Genomic DNA, 20,862 nt, shown 5'->3' with positions numbered 1-20,862 from the left:
ATCCATAGTCAGCTGGAGTTTGCAAAACTTCCCTGATTTTAAAGTTGCCAGAGTTACTGCAGAACTATAAAAACTGTTATATCCTCTTTCTGCTTCCTTCAAGAGAAATATATTATCCAATTAACCATTCTGCTTCAGGAAATAAGAAACTAAAAAAGAAGCCCCACAAGAAAACCTTCTTATCCGACAACCTCATGCAACTTGCAGCTTTTTAAACTGTCTACACAGTTACTCAGCATGAGTCTAAGTCTGTTCTCAATTCCAGACTTGTCCACTATCAACACTGTTTATATACTAGCATATACTGGCTTTGGGCAAGCTGTGGATTACGCTCCAGGGAAGATGGCCAGTGTATACTGAGCAAGGACCAAAAGCTGCCGTTCTCGATATCTGGAAGGAGGGACCAACTGATAGGCACCAAATGATCCATCACTAACTCCTTTTAAGCCCACCATAGAAGTTTTAACCTCCAGCTACACACAGTGTTTTGCAGCCAGTAATGTAGAGAGAAAGTTTACAGATCTTGCGCCCAGCAAACCCAGTTGGCCCAATCTTCAATTTTCTCTTCATCATGCAATGTAGGCAAAGCTCCATTTGTAGATTGCCAACACAGAAGCAGGAGTAATATTGTTGTGATTTGGAGTGTTGTTTTTCTTACTTCAAAACTGTGCACCTAAATCATCAGATCCAGGTTCCAAAAACAAACAAGGAAAAAAGAAAGGCCAAACAAAAAACCCCAAACCCAACAAAATAAATAGACCCTGAAACCCAAAATGTGACTGAATAAAAGTGGTTCTAGAAAAGCCACAGTTCAGTTTCAGCTGAAATATGCACCAGCGAGTGCTGCCTTTTACAGGAATGGTAATTTGCCCTGCTTGTTATATTTCATAGTCCCATGACACCGAGAGGAAATATCAGACACTGACTCTTTACTGTAAGACTATCCAGCAACACTTGTTTTCCAAAGGAGTCACAGCCAAGCTGCCTTGCGCTTCCAGAAGGCTGCCAAGAAGAGGCTGCGGTACAGCGTGGAGCAGTGGGAAGCCCTCTCCCACGGCTATTACGGACCATTCATCTGGGAGCCTGGGAAAATGCCTCTGAGCTGCTGAGTTATCTGGAGCAGCCTGGCAGGTGTTCACTTCCCAGCGCAACCCGGCACCTGCGTGGCTCTGCAACTGAATTCAGTCAAGTCTTCCCCAAAGCCACAGCACGAGCCTAAGGCGGCCAACTGCCCCCCAAACACTCCCATATCTGACAGGCACCTATTTCTCATCGCACAGTATTTTTATACCATCTTTTAAAAAACACTTGTTTTTCCTCCCAGCTTAGACGTTTCACATTTCTGACAGGTTGTTCTGGATTAGGACTGCCTCTGTGTTTAGAAAGTAACAACAAAGTAAATCATTGCAACACACAGATATTAAAAAAATAAGGGGATGGATTTCTTATGTTACAATGCGAAAGTAAATACATAGGTGCATTAGACTTTCTGAAACACTATACTGTACATTTAAAAAAAAAAATCTACATTTTGCTTATGCTAGATTAATTATTCCACACAGATTAAGCTATACTAGTAATAGTGTTTACAGTATATAGAGCTTTTCATCTTCAAAGTGCTCTACAGACATATTATTACATTGCTTTTTAGCAGTCGCATTTCTCCACTTAAAATTATTCACCACCAAATCCAAATCCCTGATCGTTTGTAAACAAAACAAAAAAGGAACATTTTATTCTAATCCTACTGTTAATCGTGCAGCTTTCCTTTCCCAAAACAAATGTTCATGTTCATAGCATGTGCTCCAGAGTAGGTTGCCATTTCTAATTTAGAAGAGATTCAAAACCAGACGTTGGCATGTAAGTTTAAGCCCAAGTCTAGGACAGACCAGGGACAGCAGACACAAAAAGCTGTCAAGACTTCCTGAGCCTTTTCTGGTGTTCAGAATGGGTACAGAATTTCTGTATCATCTCAGACACACGCACACACACACAAAATCAACTGCATAATTAATGACAACAGCATGTTCATCTAGTACAAATTTTTATTCACCAAATAGTGGGTTTCAGAAGAACTTAAACGGCTCAGGATGGCATCCATTCTTTACATCCATTCTGCTTTCAGTTCAAAGAATTTTTAAGTATTTTTTCTTAATTTTCATTCTTTCAAGTGATAATCACAAGCAAGTACACAGAAAAATGTGTACCAATTAACGTAAAATAAAGCCCTTAAACTTTTAAAAAAATGTTTAATACCTAAGAAAAAAAAACATTCAGGCCATTAAATGTATATACATAAAGTATGGGGTGGGGGGGGAAGACTTGGGTGCAGTATTGAATGAGCCTTGCTGCAGGGTCTGATCTTGCGAACTCTTATACCTGCAAATAAATTCAGTGATGTAATTTGCCTCTGTCTTTTTCCAGGGTGCCTTACAGTCAGCTTAAACCAACTATAAACACAAACAGATTACTGTTTGTTTTTTTTTTTTCTCTCCTTACTCTTTCACAATTTTATTAGTATTAGTGCTATTCTTCTGTCTGCTAAATCTTCTGAGCACAGGCCAGTTGCCAACGCAAATAGGTGAGAGATCTGTCCCATCAAGGATGTGGGAACAAGATTTAGTTCCTATCAGGGAACAGGGTCGCTGACTGGAAGAAAGACCTTAACCTTTAAATCTGATGAAGACAGGACACAATATGCCTAGCAGAATCCTCTCTGCTATCAGAACACTGATAGCTGGACATGGCACACTATCTAAAACCTTCAGAATATGAGCCATTAACAGTGAAATTGGACCGAGCCATTTTATGAAATCTAAGAGTAGGTTTGCAGGGCTGTCCTCTAGCAGGAGAGGTGCAGAATTCACTCTGAAATCAGAATGATACTGGCCAAACTGGATCCACGATAAGGCATTTCTTAGCCTGCTTGTCATGGGTATTCTGGAGGAAAGAACCGAGAAGAAAAGCACGTATGAGACCATCTGGCCGCAAGATGAGAAATGCACCTAATGGAGGTCCTGAGAACGCACCAGCTCTGAAGGAAAAAGACCATCTTCCCCTCACGAATACTTGAGATGGAGAGGCAGCCTGATCCAGTCCTGGAAAACAGCTCTCAATACGCATTCATAATGTATAAGCAATAATAGCTAACACCACCTGCTAATGCGTTCGAGCAGATAAACATAGAGCAACATATTTGCTGGTCAGTGTACCATTATCACAGACAACTGTTTTCTAATAGGAGACAAGATTTGATTTCACCCTTTTGTTGATCTCAGACTCAATGACTATATTATTGATTGCATGTGATGGGCTTCAACACGTGAACTGAAAGCTATTTATGAATCCTCACTGTTTTGAACATATAAACTCTATTCCAGAGAAAGCCACGTGCCTGGACTTCTTTAACCACTGGAATGAGCCTGACAACTGAGAGAAAGGCTGAGAAAGGCATCTGTCGCTACCAGCCAAAAGGCAGAGAGAACTGGAAAACAAACCCTGTGGTAAACGCTGTCTGACAAGTCAGCAGCAGAGGACAATCTGAAGTCTCTTCGAAGTGGCTGTATCACGACAAAGAAGCAGCTTAGTTAAAAACTGTCTGATGCCACATTTGCACATCAAGCTGAGCATCTCCCCCAGACTGGCCAGACACAGCTGTATCCAAATGGAGCAATGCCACTTACTTACATCACTGACTTCCTTGCGGTGACAAAAGTAAGGTAGATCCTAGCTAAAATGAAACACAGACACTGTGATGGGGACAGGTTTGACTTCCAGGGCACTAGGGAATGCATACAGTTGCCTCTAAAGCACATGCCTCTTTCAAAAAATACGTCCTTTCAGCCTGTCTCTGGTTTTTCCCTTGAGGATATCCATGAGCTTCATGAAATTTTTTGATGCCATGAAATACGTGAAAGGCAGGATTTTGTATTTTAAATGTCAAGAATCTCTACAAAGCAAAGTCTCTTCTAGCACAAAAACTCAACCAAAACATGGGAATGAACCTTTCAGAATTTAACGGCCATCACTGGTTCCCCTTATTGTTCATTAGAACAACATAATGCTGAGTGCCAATACTATGATGCTGAAAGATTTTCAAATAAACTCCATCAAACCGTTTAAGGGTCTCCAGGCTCTATTTTTTTCCCTGGCAATAGGAAATAACTTCTGCAAAACTTCTTTCCTGAGAGGAAAGGGTTTTAACCCTATAGCTCCCACAGCTGACAAGACTTTCATCTTCTACCAATAACAAGGTCTCTAGGCAAGGGTCACTCAAAATGTCAGGAATGTATTGCATCACGTGGCTACAAAACCTATGGATTTGGTGAAAAAAGCCAGACAGTCTGCCACTGGAGACATGACGGGAGAGAATGAGAGGGAAAGAAAAGCTAGTAGCAGGTATCTTCAGCAGAATTTTAAAAAGATGGCATGAACATGAAAAAGTAGGGTTTTTTCAAAGCTGATCTTGATATAATGCAGGAACAAATGTTCTTGTCTTTCTCTTTTGAGGACTCCTGTTAGGATAGCCCAGTGGAGCTAAGAGGTAGATGTTGATGGTCATGACTCCTCTTTTCTTCTACCCTATCCTCTAGAGGACACTTCAAGAGAGTGAATTCTAAGAGGCGCGTGTGGACTTGAACCAGCACGCGTTTCACGCTGTTGTCCGAATAAAGCAAGTTGTGCCAGAGGTTCACGGGTTTCTGTCTTTTCACACAACAGACTCTTGTTAGGTTTATAACAACTCAGAATATAAAGAAGTTCTGGAGCGTAGCAAATGGGTGTAAAGTCACGACAATGGAGCCTGCTGTATTTTCTCTTTTTAAATGCCTGCAAATAGACCGTAATTAAGTCAGCTGCTGAAAGGCTCCGTTTCCAAATAAGTTTCAATCTCCTTCTGCTTTTACAAGCTCTGATGCAAAGAGCCAAAAAGACCAAGAACAACCCATGGTTGAGATCATCTGATCAGTGCCACTCATCTCTAGCAGTGCAGCCAGTGCTGGTTGTGGTGCAAGAGCTGGAGACTGATGCAAAACAGTTTGTAACAAACCGCTCATTTTAGCTTACTGAAGAATGCAGTGTTATAAGGGACCACCCGAATTACGCAGCTCAGTATCTTGCAGGTTCTGGCATCAGTGGAACAGATGCTAAGTGCAAAAAAAAGTACACACAACATCCTCTTTCTCAATATTAAATACCAAATTTAAGGTCTTTTATACAAAAGACCAAAAACCACGAGCCTGTCTTGAGCCATGGGAAGACAACAGAAAAGGACAGGCATTGCCCATATCCTATGACCCACGTGCACAAAAAAAAGAAAGCTAAATATCTTAATTGAAAGAATATGAGAAAGATACTCTGTAAACCAATACAAGACTGTCACCTTATATTCTCTCTAAAGCAGGCTTTGGCATTTAAACAACTTTTGTTTTCCATGGATTTGTATAGAGAATATTTCACAGGTAGAATGTTTCTCCCTGAATAAATGTAATTTGCTTTGCATTAGAATCTCTCTTATCTGTTTGAAGTTGATGGAATACATCCAGTTCTGTTACTATGCCCACAACACATACTCAAGATTGCACTGGACTTTTTTTCCCCCCTCTTGTCAAGTAAAAAGTCCTTATTATTTGACACACTACTAAATTTTTATTTACTTCTATACATTTTTAATAAATTAAGGCCCAGGCCATGCAAAGCTTTGCTGGTGTAGTTTTGTTTATGGTCTGCCACTTGTGCCTTTGCAGTCAATAGAAATACTCAGTGTGTAATAAATAAAACATATCTGGTACCTTCCACGGTGCATCAAATGCACGTAACTGCTCTCACTGAACTGCTTACGCAAAGAAAGTATGCATAACTTTTTTCAGGAATTGGCCCTCCATCTCTATCTGGATAGATTTCTGTAAAGCCTTATAAAAATTTTCCAAATATAAATAAACCCACAAAAATGTTTGCAATTTAAAAAGCTGTATTTTCTCTCTACCTTTGTCATATGATAAGGAAACTTTAGAACAAAAGAAATTCTTATTCATATTTAACCATGAAATTACACCCACAATTATTTCCAGTTGTAATGAAAATAGAAAGGACTTCAGTGTTCAACACATGCCTATAATGATCTTTTTTCTTAAAACGTAATGACAATTTTTGTTTTTCTTGGGCTGCTGGTGATAGTTTGGGGACTTAAAGAGACTTTTAGGGAATGCAAGGGTTAAAGATGTGTAAAACAGATTTTCTCACAGTTTAAAGAGAGCAAAACAACACATTTAGGAAACCAGACAGCTAAAAGGTCAAAACGTTACACTTCCAGGTCAAACTTCTGGTTGCAATTAAGTAAATTCCTCTAAACATTTCTAGGGAAATCATATTTCTTTTAGGTTTTATTTCAAATCCCTGTTCTTTCTTGCTTACATTGTAACAAAAACAATATTGCTCTCTTTAGAAACATTTAATAGAGAGTACTTATTTTTTTTTAAAGGAACCTGACATTTCATCTTAAAATAAAAATCAAATCCTTATTTTTTCTATTTAATGTACAGTTGAACTAATTAAAAAAAAGAAGACAAAAGAAGCTATCAAACCTAGCTAATTTTTAAAAAATAGTGTCTTTCTTTTCCCCTTAGGAATCATCTTTCTCTTTTCATCCACTTTCATTATCTGTATTTTCATAGTAGGCTTTGGTTTGGGATTTCTGGTTGTTTGTTTGTTTGTTTGTTTGTTTTGTTTGTTTGTTTTTTACTAAATTGAGCTATTTCCCCCCCCTCCCATGCAGTTATACGAAAAACCCTCAAACTGAAGACGCTGACAGTGGTCCTGATGTAAACACTTACATGCCTGCTAAAACACACCAACAATCTCCTGACATCTATCACTACCCAACAAGACTACTTGGGTCTAAAAAAATAGCATCTCTGCCCCTGTAACACACAGATTTTTCAAAGTTTTTTTTTCTTCAGAAGTCCAGAACACACAGCCACCACAGCAGCGCACAGACACAGCGTTATCTGCACATGGACAACAAGCGCAACAGGAATGCAGTATACGTGGGTTTTGTAACGCACGAGAGGTAGACCTGGTATGCATCTAAACAACGCAACCCACTATGTATGTTCGCAAGTGATATATGCAATGATACATACCCAAGCTGAACATATGAAATCCTAGAGGTATTCATATTACACTAAGTATTTAGCCAAACACAAAAGATATGACCAGATTCAGACATTATTTGCAAACGCTTTACTTCAGCAGAACGCATGTATTATGTTAAACTGCCCTCGCTAGAAGAGGATGACTCCTGTACTTATCTGTAGCATATCCCAGGCAGCACAGTCTTTGAGCTATCCCGCACACGTATTTGTAAAGGTCAGACAGCTAAGGAAAGTCAAGTCTATCATACTGACCAAATAATTTCTTCTCTGGTATTTTAGACATTCCAATGCAAAGAATTTGAGCACACATTAAACACAAACCACAAAATCTATAAAATGCTTCTAGCAGAAATCCTATTTGCTGTGTTCACAAAGGATGGGAGAACACAATTTAAAGTCAAACTTATTCTTCAGAAAATTTCAACTGAAACAGCGAGCACTCAAAAAAAAAAAAAAACCAACCCAAACCTATCCGCTACCTGTTCCAACTGTGCCTAGTGCTTAAACAGGTCCAAAGAAGCTGTACGCTGATATCCTATCCTCTCTATTCCTGCTACCAAGTGACTACAGAAGCTTTCAGAAACTATACAGAGCACACAAGAAAGAGTACCTAAAGACATAAAAAGGAATCAGGCAGTCAAATAAGAAATGGCAAGTGCTTAGGGACAGATTTTCAAAATCACTCTGTGTGGATTCCAAGAACACTGAATTCCCACTTGGGACAAAGAGATGCTAAGGGCTCTTTGAAAAGGTAGCTGTATGTTCCCTGGCCTAGATGAGTCACTTTGATATTCGCAAGTGAATATCAAATCAGAAATTAAAGGTGGGGTTCAGCTTGCCTAACTTGCAACATCTACATCAAACTAGTATCTGAAACTTCATTTTTAACTGATAGGGATTAATTGCCTATTAACTTCTAGCCAGCTTTGATAAAGCGAAAGAGGAGACATAATTCCACTTTGTAAATACACATGATTAATGGATACTGACTTTTTGCCTAACTATATAATGAGAACTCCAAAGATAAGATTTAAATTTGCATAAGTATATATGTCTTTGATAAACTGAAGTACTAACAGCAAAATTACTACGCAGATGTACTTGGATGCTATAGAAAAACCTTTATAGCTCGTGTAAGTATACAAGACAGTAGCTGTCAACATTTGTGCATGCAAACACACTTTTTTTTTGCACACACACATTACAAGACTAATTTTCATAATTTTTTTTCTTTTCATAAAATGAAAAAAATCATATGGAAACAAGAGACAAAAGATTGAAACAAGATGGAAGCAAGAGAAAGAAACACAATTAATTAAGGCAGATATTAATTAAAGGTTAGAGGTCAAGGGTGTTTTCAAAACCAACACCAAATTCTTTTTTTTTTTTTGCTCCACAAAAATATACTGAATTAAACAACTCTCCTGTTGTTTTAAAGAAATGATGTTTCTTTTCAATACAATACTAACTATATAAAACACTTTATTAAGGGTATCTTTAAAATAAATTCACTATTTCAATTCCTATCCAAGACCATAAATAACTTCACATGGGAGCTGCAATGAGGGAAGAAGTAAAATAAGGAAGAAGGCATTCAACCCACCTGGTGCTGCAGCTGCAAATGTCCCATGTAAGACAGGGACAGCAATTGCTAAAGTCTCTGCAAATATCAGTGTAATAACAGGAAAACAAAGGTAGATCCTTCAATCTAGAAAGTGCAGAAGTTTCCCTGACAATCTTTGAAACACACCGACTCCCTCTGACATATTAAGGAGTTCTCAGTTTATAGTGCAGGCTTTTTCCAGAAAAGTACAACGACAAGAAAGGCCATACTGGGTAAGATCAAAGGTCGCTATAGCTACATGCCTTGCCTGTAAAAGTGGCTACAAGGGGAGATTAAATACAACAGCAAAGTGCATGCGGTTACTTCCCCAATACTCTCCCAGACTCCAAGTACTCTCAGCTCAGGCCTTTATTGAACCAAAGGAGATTTCTGTGAATTCTGTACCCTCCCTGGATTACTCTCCCATGTTCTTGTCCAGTTCTGTGGACTCAGCATAAGCTTTTATCACACCCATTATCCTTTGGCAAAGAGCTCCACAGTTCTGCTAACTACCATGGCGCTTCCAATACCTTCATTTGATGCCGTCTCGTTCTCAAGTTGGAAGAGAAGCAGAGAAGAAATGGTTTTGTAGATCTCTCTTGCATTCTCCCTAATGTGCACATTTTCCAGGCTGAAGACTCCTAGCAAACTTAACTGTTCCCTGTATTTTGTATGTTCTTTGTATTGCATTTCCGCATCTTGGATCATCTTTGTTGCCCTTCTTGGAGTTTTTCCCAATTCTATTGTATTATAATCTAAGGTAAGAAAAAAATCACTAAAAAGAAAATAGCCAAACAGTGCATAAGTATGGGGTTTTTTGCTCTTGTCAAATATCCTCTACTCTGAGAAAAGCAAAAAAAAAAAAAAAAAAAAAAAAATCAGATATATAAGCTTGATCTTCTGGAAGAAAAATGTTTTGGTGAAAAAAAGATGCCTTTATTCCCCATTATTAGCTGTAAAAAATGGAAAAAAGTAATCTAAAGCAAATACAGGAAATATTAAGTACAAGATACTAATCAAAACATTTTTCATAAGTTATTGCATAAGTTTCTGCATACTTCAGGGAGCTATGAGGCTCTGTTGTCACAGACAGATGAATGTAAGTTTAAAGTTCACAAAGATCTGCAGTACTTGGCCACAAATCACAAATGAGTCCATTGTAAAGAAGCTGCAATATAATTCTTTTGAGAGACAGGAATGACAATGTGCAACTGCAAACATCAAAGTTCATTTAAAAGACTTCTGTCCTCCTCAGTCCCCTGTGGTAGCTTATCTGCTATGGCTTACTTTCCCTCCAGTTGTGCCCATCAAATTTTTGGGGAGTTGCTCTTTAAGCAAGATTTGTTTCACCTAACAAAACACTGTTTCACAGCAGAGGAGTAAGAGTTAACAGCTGGGAGGGCGGGAATAAATCACTGCTGCTGCTGCAGGATTCTAACGTGGAACATACCCTATCTTATCTATCATACCACATCTTACACATTTCATCTTCTCCAGTAACAGCGAACACTCCTAAAGCAAACGAGAGTAGTCTGAAAAGGATGTTTTCCTTAAAAACATCATAATGTCCCAATTGAAATGCAAGGCCAAACCAGTTTGGAATATTTACTATCATGGATTAGTGTATATTTTTTGTTTGCTTACAGGAGCTAAACAAATAGTTTCATAAGCAACAGAACAGAAATGTATTTTCTTAGGAAACTGCATCTTATGCATTTTTTTATATTAAATAAGACGTGAACTTTGACTCCAGATCTTTGTAAGGCTGAACTATTCATAATAGCGCTTGTACTTCTTCCGGTTTCTCATTTCACTAAGCTTATCAGAAGTTAATATCTGAAAATTTAATGTCTGAGACTTCCACCTGTTAATAAAGTTCAATCACGTTCGCAAAAAGCAACTGGGGGAAAAGATGGATGGGCAAACAGACACACACAGAGAAAACATGATCACAATAAGCCCCATTTCCTTAGAAAACTAGGTTAAAAATATAAAAAAAATATATACACAATGCCAGAGAATGCCGATAAAATCAAGCTGAGAGCTCATTATGCCATGTGATAGCATGCTCTCTAATTATTTTCACTGTCGAAGAGACTGTACAATAAAAAGACCTGAAATCAGAGCAAGAATGTTCCACCTTCAAGCCAAGAAAAACAACAAGGATGCTAGGGAAAAAGTGAGAAAAGATCTGAAAATTACTTGTAGGATAAACATAGCTAACTTGTCCCCCTCCCTCAACAGGGGGAAGAAGGTCAGTTTACAAGATACCTTCTTCCTTCCATTTCTAACGTGGACATTTCTACCAGCCATATTTTCTTTCTGCATCCTTCTTCTCGTTTCCTCTGTGCCCAGGTAAACTTTGCCTCCTTCCTTCATTTTCCACAGTCCTCCCTTTGCCATTCTCCTGTATTCAGTATCTCCACTCAGCTCTCTTTATAGCCTCTTGTTACTTAATTCTCATTGCTTTTCATCAAAAACAGCCACCTTCCGTGGAACATGAAAAAACAGGCTCTGCTTTTAGCTTGTTTTAAGTCTACAGCAGGTGAGCATTATGACACACTAAGATGCTTGACATCATCACTAAAAACAAGTATGTGATACTGAGTAGCGCAAGCAGTGCAAAGTGAAAGCGTATGGAGCATATATATAAAAACGTAAGTTCTAACTTTAAAGATTATACATTTGTAAAGTGAAGCAGTGGGGTTTTTTTAATGAATGAGAAAAATTCATTAATACATGGGTTTCGTTATTGGATGGCTTACATTCATTGAATTTCAAATAATGCAAGTGAACCATACCTGATCAATGCCCTTCTTGCATGATTTTGGCCATGAAAATTGGATGCAGACAAAATTAAATCTTTGAAAATGTACCCTATTTTGATTTTCTCTTAAAAAAATAAAACAACCCAAAATCAAACACGTTTGGACATTAATTAAACACAGGAAACGGAGAGTTTATACCAAAGCCTATGTCCAAAGACTAAACTGAAGCTTACTTTGGCAAATTGTTCATACTGGTCATTTGGGAGGGGTGGGGAAATTGTTCAGACAGAAGGAAGAATAGGAAGAACTTGCTTGTCTTGGCTACTTTCTCTCATTTTTCCATTCTTTCTTTCTTTCTTCTCCTGTGTGTAACACCCACAGATTTCCTAATGAGATGGTATGCGACCCACCACACGCTGCTGTGTGGGTGTAACTTAAATGAAAAAGAAATGTAAATTGACAAGTAACATGCATAGATATTTGTATCATGTGCCACAAAACCGAGAAGTGGTATTAAATAATATTAATATTAAACATAATATAACATTTATACTAAGAAGAAATTGTGATAGGTGAAAATTTTCTCTTCAAAATAGTTGTGGTAGCCAGTTTAACAACAGTCTTCTCTGCTCAACAGATCTAGACAGCAGGATGAGACCTGCTCATCAAAATAAGTAGCTTGGCTTCTATTTCTGAAGAAAATCCTAATACAACATGTTTTGATATTAGAGGCAGTCTAAAATCTAACTAATACCCGTCTAATAATTCTGATTCTAATAAATTTTGAATACATCCTGCAATATGGAGAACAAACTAATGATAATTGACCTGAAAAGATGCAAGTTCAAACAGGGGTGGAATGCTGACCTGGGATACTTGAAGTAGGTAGTAACCAGCTAACAAGCATCTAAATGTTCCTTCTGGAGATACACTCTTCCTTACAATAGCGGGGGTTTTACAGCAGTGAAACTCTAGACACAGACTTGCATAACTTTGAGCAAAAGAAACCACATTCGGTTTGAAAAGCTCAAAAACTTTTAATAGCCTCCAAATGCAACAATAGCTGCAAGCTTAAACATTTCACCAGCAGCACCTACAGTATGTGTATGCAGTGAGCCACATACCAAGCTTGCACATTTCTTTGTATACTACAAAACACTGTACGCCAAACACTGGCCAGCTATCTTGCACTTCATCTGTTTGTGAAACACACACAAAAACACATCTTTGTACTCAACAAACAGAACCTGTGATCCTAGAGAGGAAGGCAAAACACAAGAGGTTTTGGAGCCACATTTGAGTGATGATAACTGCTAAAGACTATTAGAGTTGTGGCTCACCTAAGGGTCAGTCCCTTAGAGGTAGGTCTCAGTTGCTCCAGTGAACACCCACCTATTCTGTTATTTCCTTCTCAGGTAAGAACAGACTTGAACGTAACTTGAATAAACTTGATTCTTGGACTTGAACAAAGCACTCCTTTCTTACAAATTACAGCCCTGAGCAAAGCAGGCTGAGAGAAGAGGAGAGAGAGAGAGAGATTTGGAAATTAACTTCAACATGAATGTTCATTATCACAGACTGTTTTCTTCCTTTATTTGTTTAGTGTTAATTAATGTCAGTGAGATTAACTGCAGAAAACTGATGGAACAGTAATTCTGCCTCATCCAAAGTAAACATTCTTTAATCTAAAACTGTCACAGATATTACCGATGACCTCCTCAAATGCATATCCCTAAGTTTTTCATTTTCAGGAAATAAGGGCAAGAGTCAAGCAGAAGATCAGTTCACAACCCTGGGACAGCATACCAGTATTTTTACTGAAAAGTTCACGACCTAAAAGAAAATATAAGACCCTAACATCTCACAAACACCCTCAAATTAGTGTTGCATCTGTCTGCATATGTAAAAAAAATATGTCTGGCAGCTTTATCTTCCAAAATAATTGTTTTTGAAAAACCTACTTTTTACTGAGGCAGGAAACTTTAAAAAATAAATAATAAAAAATATCAGTCAGTAAAGAAAACACAGAAGAACCTCACCAAATCTCAGAAATTCTGATCTCATCCTCTGTAATGTCCCTCTGCTTTCACTGAAAGAAAATTCTATTTGTTCACTCAAAACCTGAAAAGTACGGGGATCTGAAAGTTCATGTGTTTTATAAACATGAATAAAATTTTAACGGGATAAAATGTAGTTACAACTGGCAAGGAAAAAAAAAGTTTGAAAATCCTTTAGTGTCCTGAAGCACTTTTTACTTCTGTGGTACTGTGTTCTTGTGGGTGGAAAAGAACCCTCCTGTCATGCCTTAACAATCTGGCTCCCATATATGCCTAAAATTTTGCAATAATAAGCCAACCCTACAGTATTTAACTTCTGTATTAAAAACACTCATTGATATTGATAATAGTGTTTACAGCTGCAACCATCAACTAGAATTCTATAGGAATATACCTTTTCAATAACTGAAAATATTTTGAGAGGCAAAGAATTTGTTCAGAATTAAAATTGTTAGTATACACTGAATTAAAGAATTTGTATCAGTATACTGACTGTATATTCTAAGTATGCAATTATATTCATTGCAGAATTCATATTTCAGTAGAGATCCGTTTCAGTATATTTAAGGAAATGTGAGAAACCATAGCCAACATAGGGCTTTACTACTGCAGCCCTTCTTTTCTGTGACAAGTTTATAACATGCTCCAGGCTGATAATAAAAAAAGTCATTATTCCCTAAGAACTATTTAAAAGTAAATTGCTTGTGTGATATAACACCAAGAGATAAGCCTATCAACTGTAAAACTCACCATGATGACCAGAACAGCTAGTGAAATAACATTAAACAAAAACTGGCAAGCCATTTAGCCCCAAAGCTCATCTAACATTAAAGCACAAGCTGTAGTGCTTTAATATATCATTACCTTTATTTTAACACATGCATGTACCAAAATTGCACCTATTGGTCTCACCACCCTCACACACACACAAAAATAACAATAATAATAATATCAATAAAAATGTTCCACTTGGGTAAACGCTCCTACTACTGTTCTTTTCCGCACAATAACTACTCCCAAGGTCATCAACACTACTGCCAAACCTGCAGTAACACTGGTGAAATGACAAATGCCATTTATCACATCATAGCAACTTTTTAAGACTGAACATATTGTCAGAAGAGGAAGAAATAAAGATATTATTTCTAAATTAAGAACTTCTAAACTAAATGTTCAAGTGGAAAGGAGCCTTAACAAACCAGCAAGATTTCCACGAATTTTGGAGGACCCAGGATTATACCATTTATTCTTTTTAATTCTAATGCTTTTATACTAATAGTACAAGCATTACGTTCATTTTTCAATAACATAGAAAATTAAAACCCACTTTATTTTTTCAGTAACATAGCTGAAGTAATTTCAGACCCGAACATGAGCTATTTCAGGCTTACTAGCTTTCCCGATGGCAAATTTCTCATGGAAAAAATAAAGAACAGCAGTTTCCACCGTACTTTATTTCACGATAAGTTAAATAATTTATTTTACCGGTAAGAAACAAAGGACCAGATGGTGCACGTTCCGTTGATTTCCATTGACCACGTTGTTTAGGTGCTTCCATGTAGTGTTTGACCCTTGAAGCAACAACTTCTTCTAGCAGCATGCAGACCTCCTGAAAGAGTAACCATTGGCCTGTTTAGATCTGTTGATTGATCTGTTTAGATCTTTACATACATGCCCATAGACACAGAGCAGAAATCAATACAAAATCACTCCCTTTCACATAAAAAGGAAAAACATCTGCAATTAAGTGCTGAGGCATTACACAGAGGTGAGAAAAGCATATAATTTAGGAAATTAATGGGAACAAGGCAGGGGGGAATCAAACAGTTTTGCTACGAAACAAGAGCGGAAGTACATTATGAAATTCTCTCACTCAGCAGATGAAGTACATTATATTACAATACTAATAATTTTTGAACAGCAAATGAGTGTCATTTTTATGCAAAGTAGGAAAAAATACATGTTAAAAATGTATCATAACATTAGGTATTTAAGCAAAATATTACTAAAAATCCTGCCGGGACTTGTCAACACACTATCTCTCTGCAAGAATCCTCATAAACCACAACAGATATTTTGTTTCAATTCCGTGTAATTTTGGGGGGGAAGACTCAGAGCTAATTAGGTCACAGCAATATAACTTCTCTAGTTCATTTTGATTTTTCGGCTCCTAAACGTAAGCGTTCATGTCTTTTGTACTTCCTTTAGTAAAGCAAAATAAAAACCACATACAACTCAAGAAGAACAAACCCTTCAGCCAGAATAACCATCGAAAAAAACTTGGAGTAAAAGCAAAAAAATGAATCTCTTGAATACCAGAATAAGTTTTCAGATTAATACATACGCACATATTTGCGACTTTCCCTCAGTATTCTCATTTTCCATTCTGCATAACTATGTCCTCACAGAAATGATACTCTGTGGCACAGAAAAATATCATTTTACCTTTTTACAGTGTTTGGACAATTGACAAAATTGTGTTAGTACTATCTAAACTAAAATATCTTGGCTTGAGATTTACTTTTGATTAATCTAGAAAGTATGCAGAGCAACAGATTTTTAACGTATCACTGTAAATGAAAGCAATGCACATATATTGGTCAACCACAAGCAGTATTTTCTCATTACAGTAAGAAATACATTTTCCTGTCTACTTGAAGAGTACAATTATAAAATACTATATTTACTTATTCTTCTGTTTAACTCATTAAAGTGATCTCATTACACATTCCTTCACAGGACTAAGCGTTCAGGTTAGAATGAAAAGGTCTACAAAGCAGGGGAAACATAAGTGTGCATTTGGTTCCTTCTGCAACAATAAAGATTAGCATGCACTTCCTTAATTTAAATGGAAAATATTTTAGTTGTTATGCTTATGGAAATATTATTTAAATGGCTCTCCACAAAGAACTAGAGAGACCTATATTTAAGAAAGCACAAACAAGAGCAGGCTTCAAGAGAATCGTCTCTACGTACTTTCCACCGCTAAAAACAACTTGTAACTGAGACCTGTATGCAGATCGAGAAATCATGGCAATGACGTGAATAGAAATCAGTTTAATAAACTTTTCTCAAAATACAAAGATAAAACTTTGACTTTGTTATTCCAGGGGAAGAGAGATAGGACAGAAAGGCCAGGGAAATCTGAAGGGCCGAAAAAGAGAAAAGCTCCCAAATGCCTCAATTTGCGTCTCGCAGCAATCCCAAGATGACTCTACGTACAACACACGTGACAGCAGTGGGCGAACTGTGGTCTTTACAATGCCCAGCTAGACAACGTGCATTGTATTTTCTTACACCAGCCCCATGCTTATGGGCACTCAATTAGTTCCCAGCCTGCTCTACGTGACCCGTGCTCCAGCAGGAGCTGGCAGCCGACAGGCCAGCGCTGCTCCCTCCTTCCGCCTGGGACCGCATCGCCAGGCTCCGTTTGCTACAAACGGCAGCCGCTGACTTTCATCCAGGGTAAGCAGGGGACCAGCAGAAATCATGTTTGTGTTACAAGGGGTCTAAGAGGCATCTGCTTTTCTGTACCACCATTACTGTTTTCCAGAATTTGGTAACAACAAAAACGTAGAAAACTGCTTGAGATGAATATGTAAAAGCTCTCATAAAAAAATACGTAGGCATAATTTGCCTATAATACCTTAGAGACCTTTTTCTTCCCACTTTAACAAAGATTCTGTATAGGACTTTCAGGAAGCGAATTGTAAAGCTATTGGAATCACACTTCTCGGTTGTCGAAAATATGCAACCTTTGTACTTCACTCAAAATGTGCGGTCACAGAAATGTAACGAATGCTGCCCTGTCATGCCTCTTTATTAAATCCATCATGATCTAATTTCCTGAAATTCATATCTTTTGTTTTGGCAGTTTTACAAAATACATTTTGAAAACACTTAAAACTCAGATAACCGGGACTGTAAAACTGGTTATAAATAGAAAGGGTAATGAGTATTCATTTAGTCAGAAAAAAGAAGTCTAAAAGATTTTCCCTATTTTCTTCTTTCTGGGCTTAATAAAGCACAAATTGGATGAACGACATGTTGTTAAATATTCTGCTTTCACTCCCTCAGGATATTAATTTATTGTTTCTTTTAATTTTATTTAAATGTATTACTTTGAGACGTATGGGGATGCTCTGCAGTGACAAGTTAATTATGTCATTATTAGGAAAGCTATCTGCTGAAAATTACCGTAACAGAGACTTGCGGGAAAGTCCACAGGCATTTGAAACATGTCCTGCATTCGTTTTCAATAGGGAACTTCTCAAGTTCCCACACAGACTGAAATAGGGGAAAACTCCCGCCAGTAACTCATCACAAGATCGTAGCAGAAATCACACAGAACCTGATGAAAGTTATATTCATAATTTTGCTGGTCACTGATGCACTGTTTCTCAAAATTTCATCTGTTGTCAGGATATACAAATAATCTACTTAAAAATAAAGATTGGGAGTTTCTTTTCGTAAGATACAATGGTTCTACTATAGTTTATCATGCATACTCATGTTTTCTTGCACTCTCTAAATGCAATGTCATTCACACTTCTCAGAACAAAAAAACCCAATTAATAGAAAGATATGTCACCAACAAGCTCTGCAAAAATGATACCTGTCACAATCTGGTCTATATCACTCAGGATAATTTACAAACATTCACAAGAAATATGTTTTTAAAATTAAAAGTTAAGTCAGAAGAATCAAAAAAGAGCATGCACACATGCATGTATGCACACACACACAGAGTTTAAAAATCAAAAGGCAAACTGAAAGTGGTCATTAGTGACCCAAAAAGCACATATGGTTAACTTAGGGGTCCCACAGCAACCATTGACGGTTAGGTATACCTAACAATATTCTCATAACACTGAAAACTTCTGAACAGTTCAAGGCAATCCAACTTTTTTTCCTGCAGCCACATGCTTTTGAAGTAGAATTGATATTTGTTGTACCTCTTTCTCATGATCTGAAAACCAGCTGGTGTCTTTACTGGAGCCCTGAGGCAAAATATGAACATCCACCAAAACAGCAAAGTTCCCACACTGAAAAAAAAAAAACAAAGAAGAAAAAAAAAAGGTTCAACTGTAGCTACTAGGAAGCACATGTCAAGCAGACAAGGAGGTTAACAATCAGGTAAGCATATGTATCTGATTCAGAGATACAGCAGGCAAAACATAAAACTGTGGAAGTTTGGAATTACAAATTTACCATTGTTTGCGGGCTTAATGAGAAATAAGAGCACCAGACCTATCTTGGATAGCTCACCGAAAAGTTTAAACAATAGCAACGAGCACAAGTACATGGAATTTTCTTCTGCTATCTATATGCCACTTCTAAATCCCAGTTCAAGCAAATTTTAACGTGTGAAAAATTAGCTATTCCTTCACCAAACTCCCATCATTCTATTTTCTGAGAATTTAGTACCATATTAGTTATCTACTTTGCATTTTAAATTCATTAAGTCCTTAAAAACTCAGCCTCTTTAGAAGTCTTTTCCTCTCTCCAAACTACCTAATGTAAAGAACAGCACGTTTGAAGAACCTGTGGTAACTACCTAATATTCATTAACATCTGTCATTTAGCCAATGCTATATTTTGAATGGTTAAATGATAATAAGGCTAACCTATTAATAAACATTAAGTATAGTTGTTAGGATGACACAGGCTACATCCCAAGACACATCAACTATTTCTGAAATGCCTTGTAGGCTTTAATTGAGGACAACGTGACATACGAGGTTTAATTATTTGCTTTCATCAGTACATCAGTCATTACAATGACCTTCTAATGTAAGGAAGAGTGAACGGCACAAACACATCTCCTTAGCTCCGCTGTGCACTAACGTACCCTTAGCAAGAGAATACTGCCTCTTTTCACGCACAGAGGTATGGCACATCACAAGCTAATGCTTTCCCTTTCTTCTGCTGTAACACAGCACCAAATCTCACTCAGACATCCTTCAACTAAACAACTGCAAGGTAAAAGCCGATTTCATCATTCTGTTTTGGCCGCTTGTGCCGCACTTGTGATGCAACAAACTCGCTCTTTGAGAAGACTGGACATGTGCGGTCATGGCAATTGCACATCCGGAATGTCTGATGGAATAGAAACAACATCCTGATTCCAGACAAATCTCAAGTGTGTACGTACAATCCAGCGTTAGATTGGTCTCGTTTCAAGCGGACGTTGCAGCGCACGCTTCCTGTCCTAACTTTCTCTCTCCGTCTTTGCTCTTCACTGCCAAACATCTGCAAACCCCATGCCAGAATTCCAACTGCTAACAGAATTAGTTCTAGAAATAGTATGATACATATTTTTTACACTGGAGTTGTACATCACTTACAGTCTAAGAGGTACATCTATATCTTAGGCTTATGGTATAGCATAAGTACAGTCTCTTGAGAGAACCCTTCCCTGTACAGTTACTACAGACAAAGAACAACAAGATTTAGCATCAATTTTATTAACCGTGACAGTGTATTTAGTAAATTAGAAATCTCTGGGTTTACAAAACTCTTAGATCTGTAAATTATCCATGAACAGAAGTTATTTCAATAACGATTTAAATATAATTCGTGACCAATACTGTATTGTAACTAGAATGCAAAAGTTTGGCAAATGAGACAGGCATTGTGAAATCCTTTTGAGAAACTTCTAAGTTACTTATAGGTATCAGTCACTGAAAGAGCAGAATGCTTTGATCTATTTTATCAAAAGGCTTCTCTTTCCTCCAGAGAACCAAGAATTACCAGATGGCTGCAACGCCAAACCTCTCCAAGCTTTAAATTGATGACAAAATATCTCTCAAAAATCTCTGGTGAATCATTAGTCAGCTCCAGCAAACTTTTCAGTTGACTACTGAACTTCAAAGTTAGCGGACACTGCATATTATAAAGAGAAAGCCAGTAAATTATTCATGGTTCAGCACTTACAACGACGAACAAGTATTTGATACATCAAGAAAATTCAAATTATCAAATGCTACATGTTAACTTGCATCATTTTCTACTGACTACAGAAACTTTATATATAGATACAGATGTAAAGTATAGACCTGTTTTTCAAGGAGAAAAAACCTTTGTAATTATTTTCTTTTGAATGGCAATATTTGTCTCATTTGCCAATCTTGAAAAAACTAGAAAAAAAGAAAATAACAAACCATATTTGAAACTATATGATGGAACAGTGCAAAATTATCTTAAAAATATTACAAACAGACAGACATTTGTAGTACTTCAAAGAAAAACAAATATATATGAATAATGCGTAAATCTCTGTA

At 37.3% G+C, this 20,862-nt stretch overlaps 1 protein-coding gene across 5 annotated transcripts in view; it reads right to left on the bottom strand.

The window, feature by feature from the left end:
- The window catches only part of SLX4IP (SLX4 interacting protein), an 80,773-nt gene that overhangs the window by 21,444 nt on the left and 38,467 nt on the right, over positions 1-20,862 (bottom strand). For 2 of the 5 annotated variants that reach the window (XM_082307675.1, XM_082307676.1), the window contains exons 4-5: positions 18,535-18,624; positions 15,065-15,188 (exon numbers count right to left, since the gene is read on the bottom strand). In XM_082307675.1, the coding sequence (XP_082163801.1) occupies positions 15,065-15,188; positions 18,535-18,624 (214 nt within the window). Of the gene's footprint in view, positions 1-15,064; positions 15,189-15,923; positions 15,998-18,534; positions 18,625-20,862 lie in introns of those variants that run through there. The other 3 variants (XM_082307677.1, XM_082307679.1, XM_082307678.1) reach the window with 3 other exon arrangements.

Source organism: Platalea leucorodia, assembly GCF_965183815.1.
Source record: "Platalea leucorodia genome assembly, chromosome: 3".
Lineage (NCBI taxonomy): Eukaryota > Metazoa > Chordata > Aves > Pelecaniformes > Threskiornithidae > Platalea > Platalea leucorodia.
The sequence above is the reverse complement of the archived record's forward strand: the minus strand, read 5'-3'. Positions and strand labels throughout refer to the sequence as shown.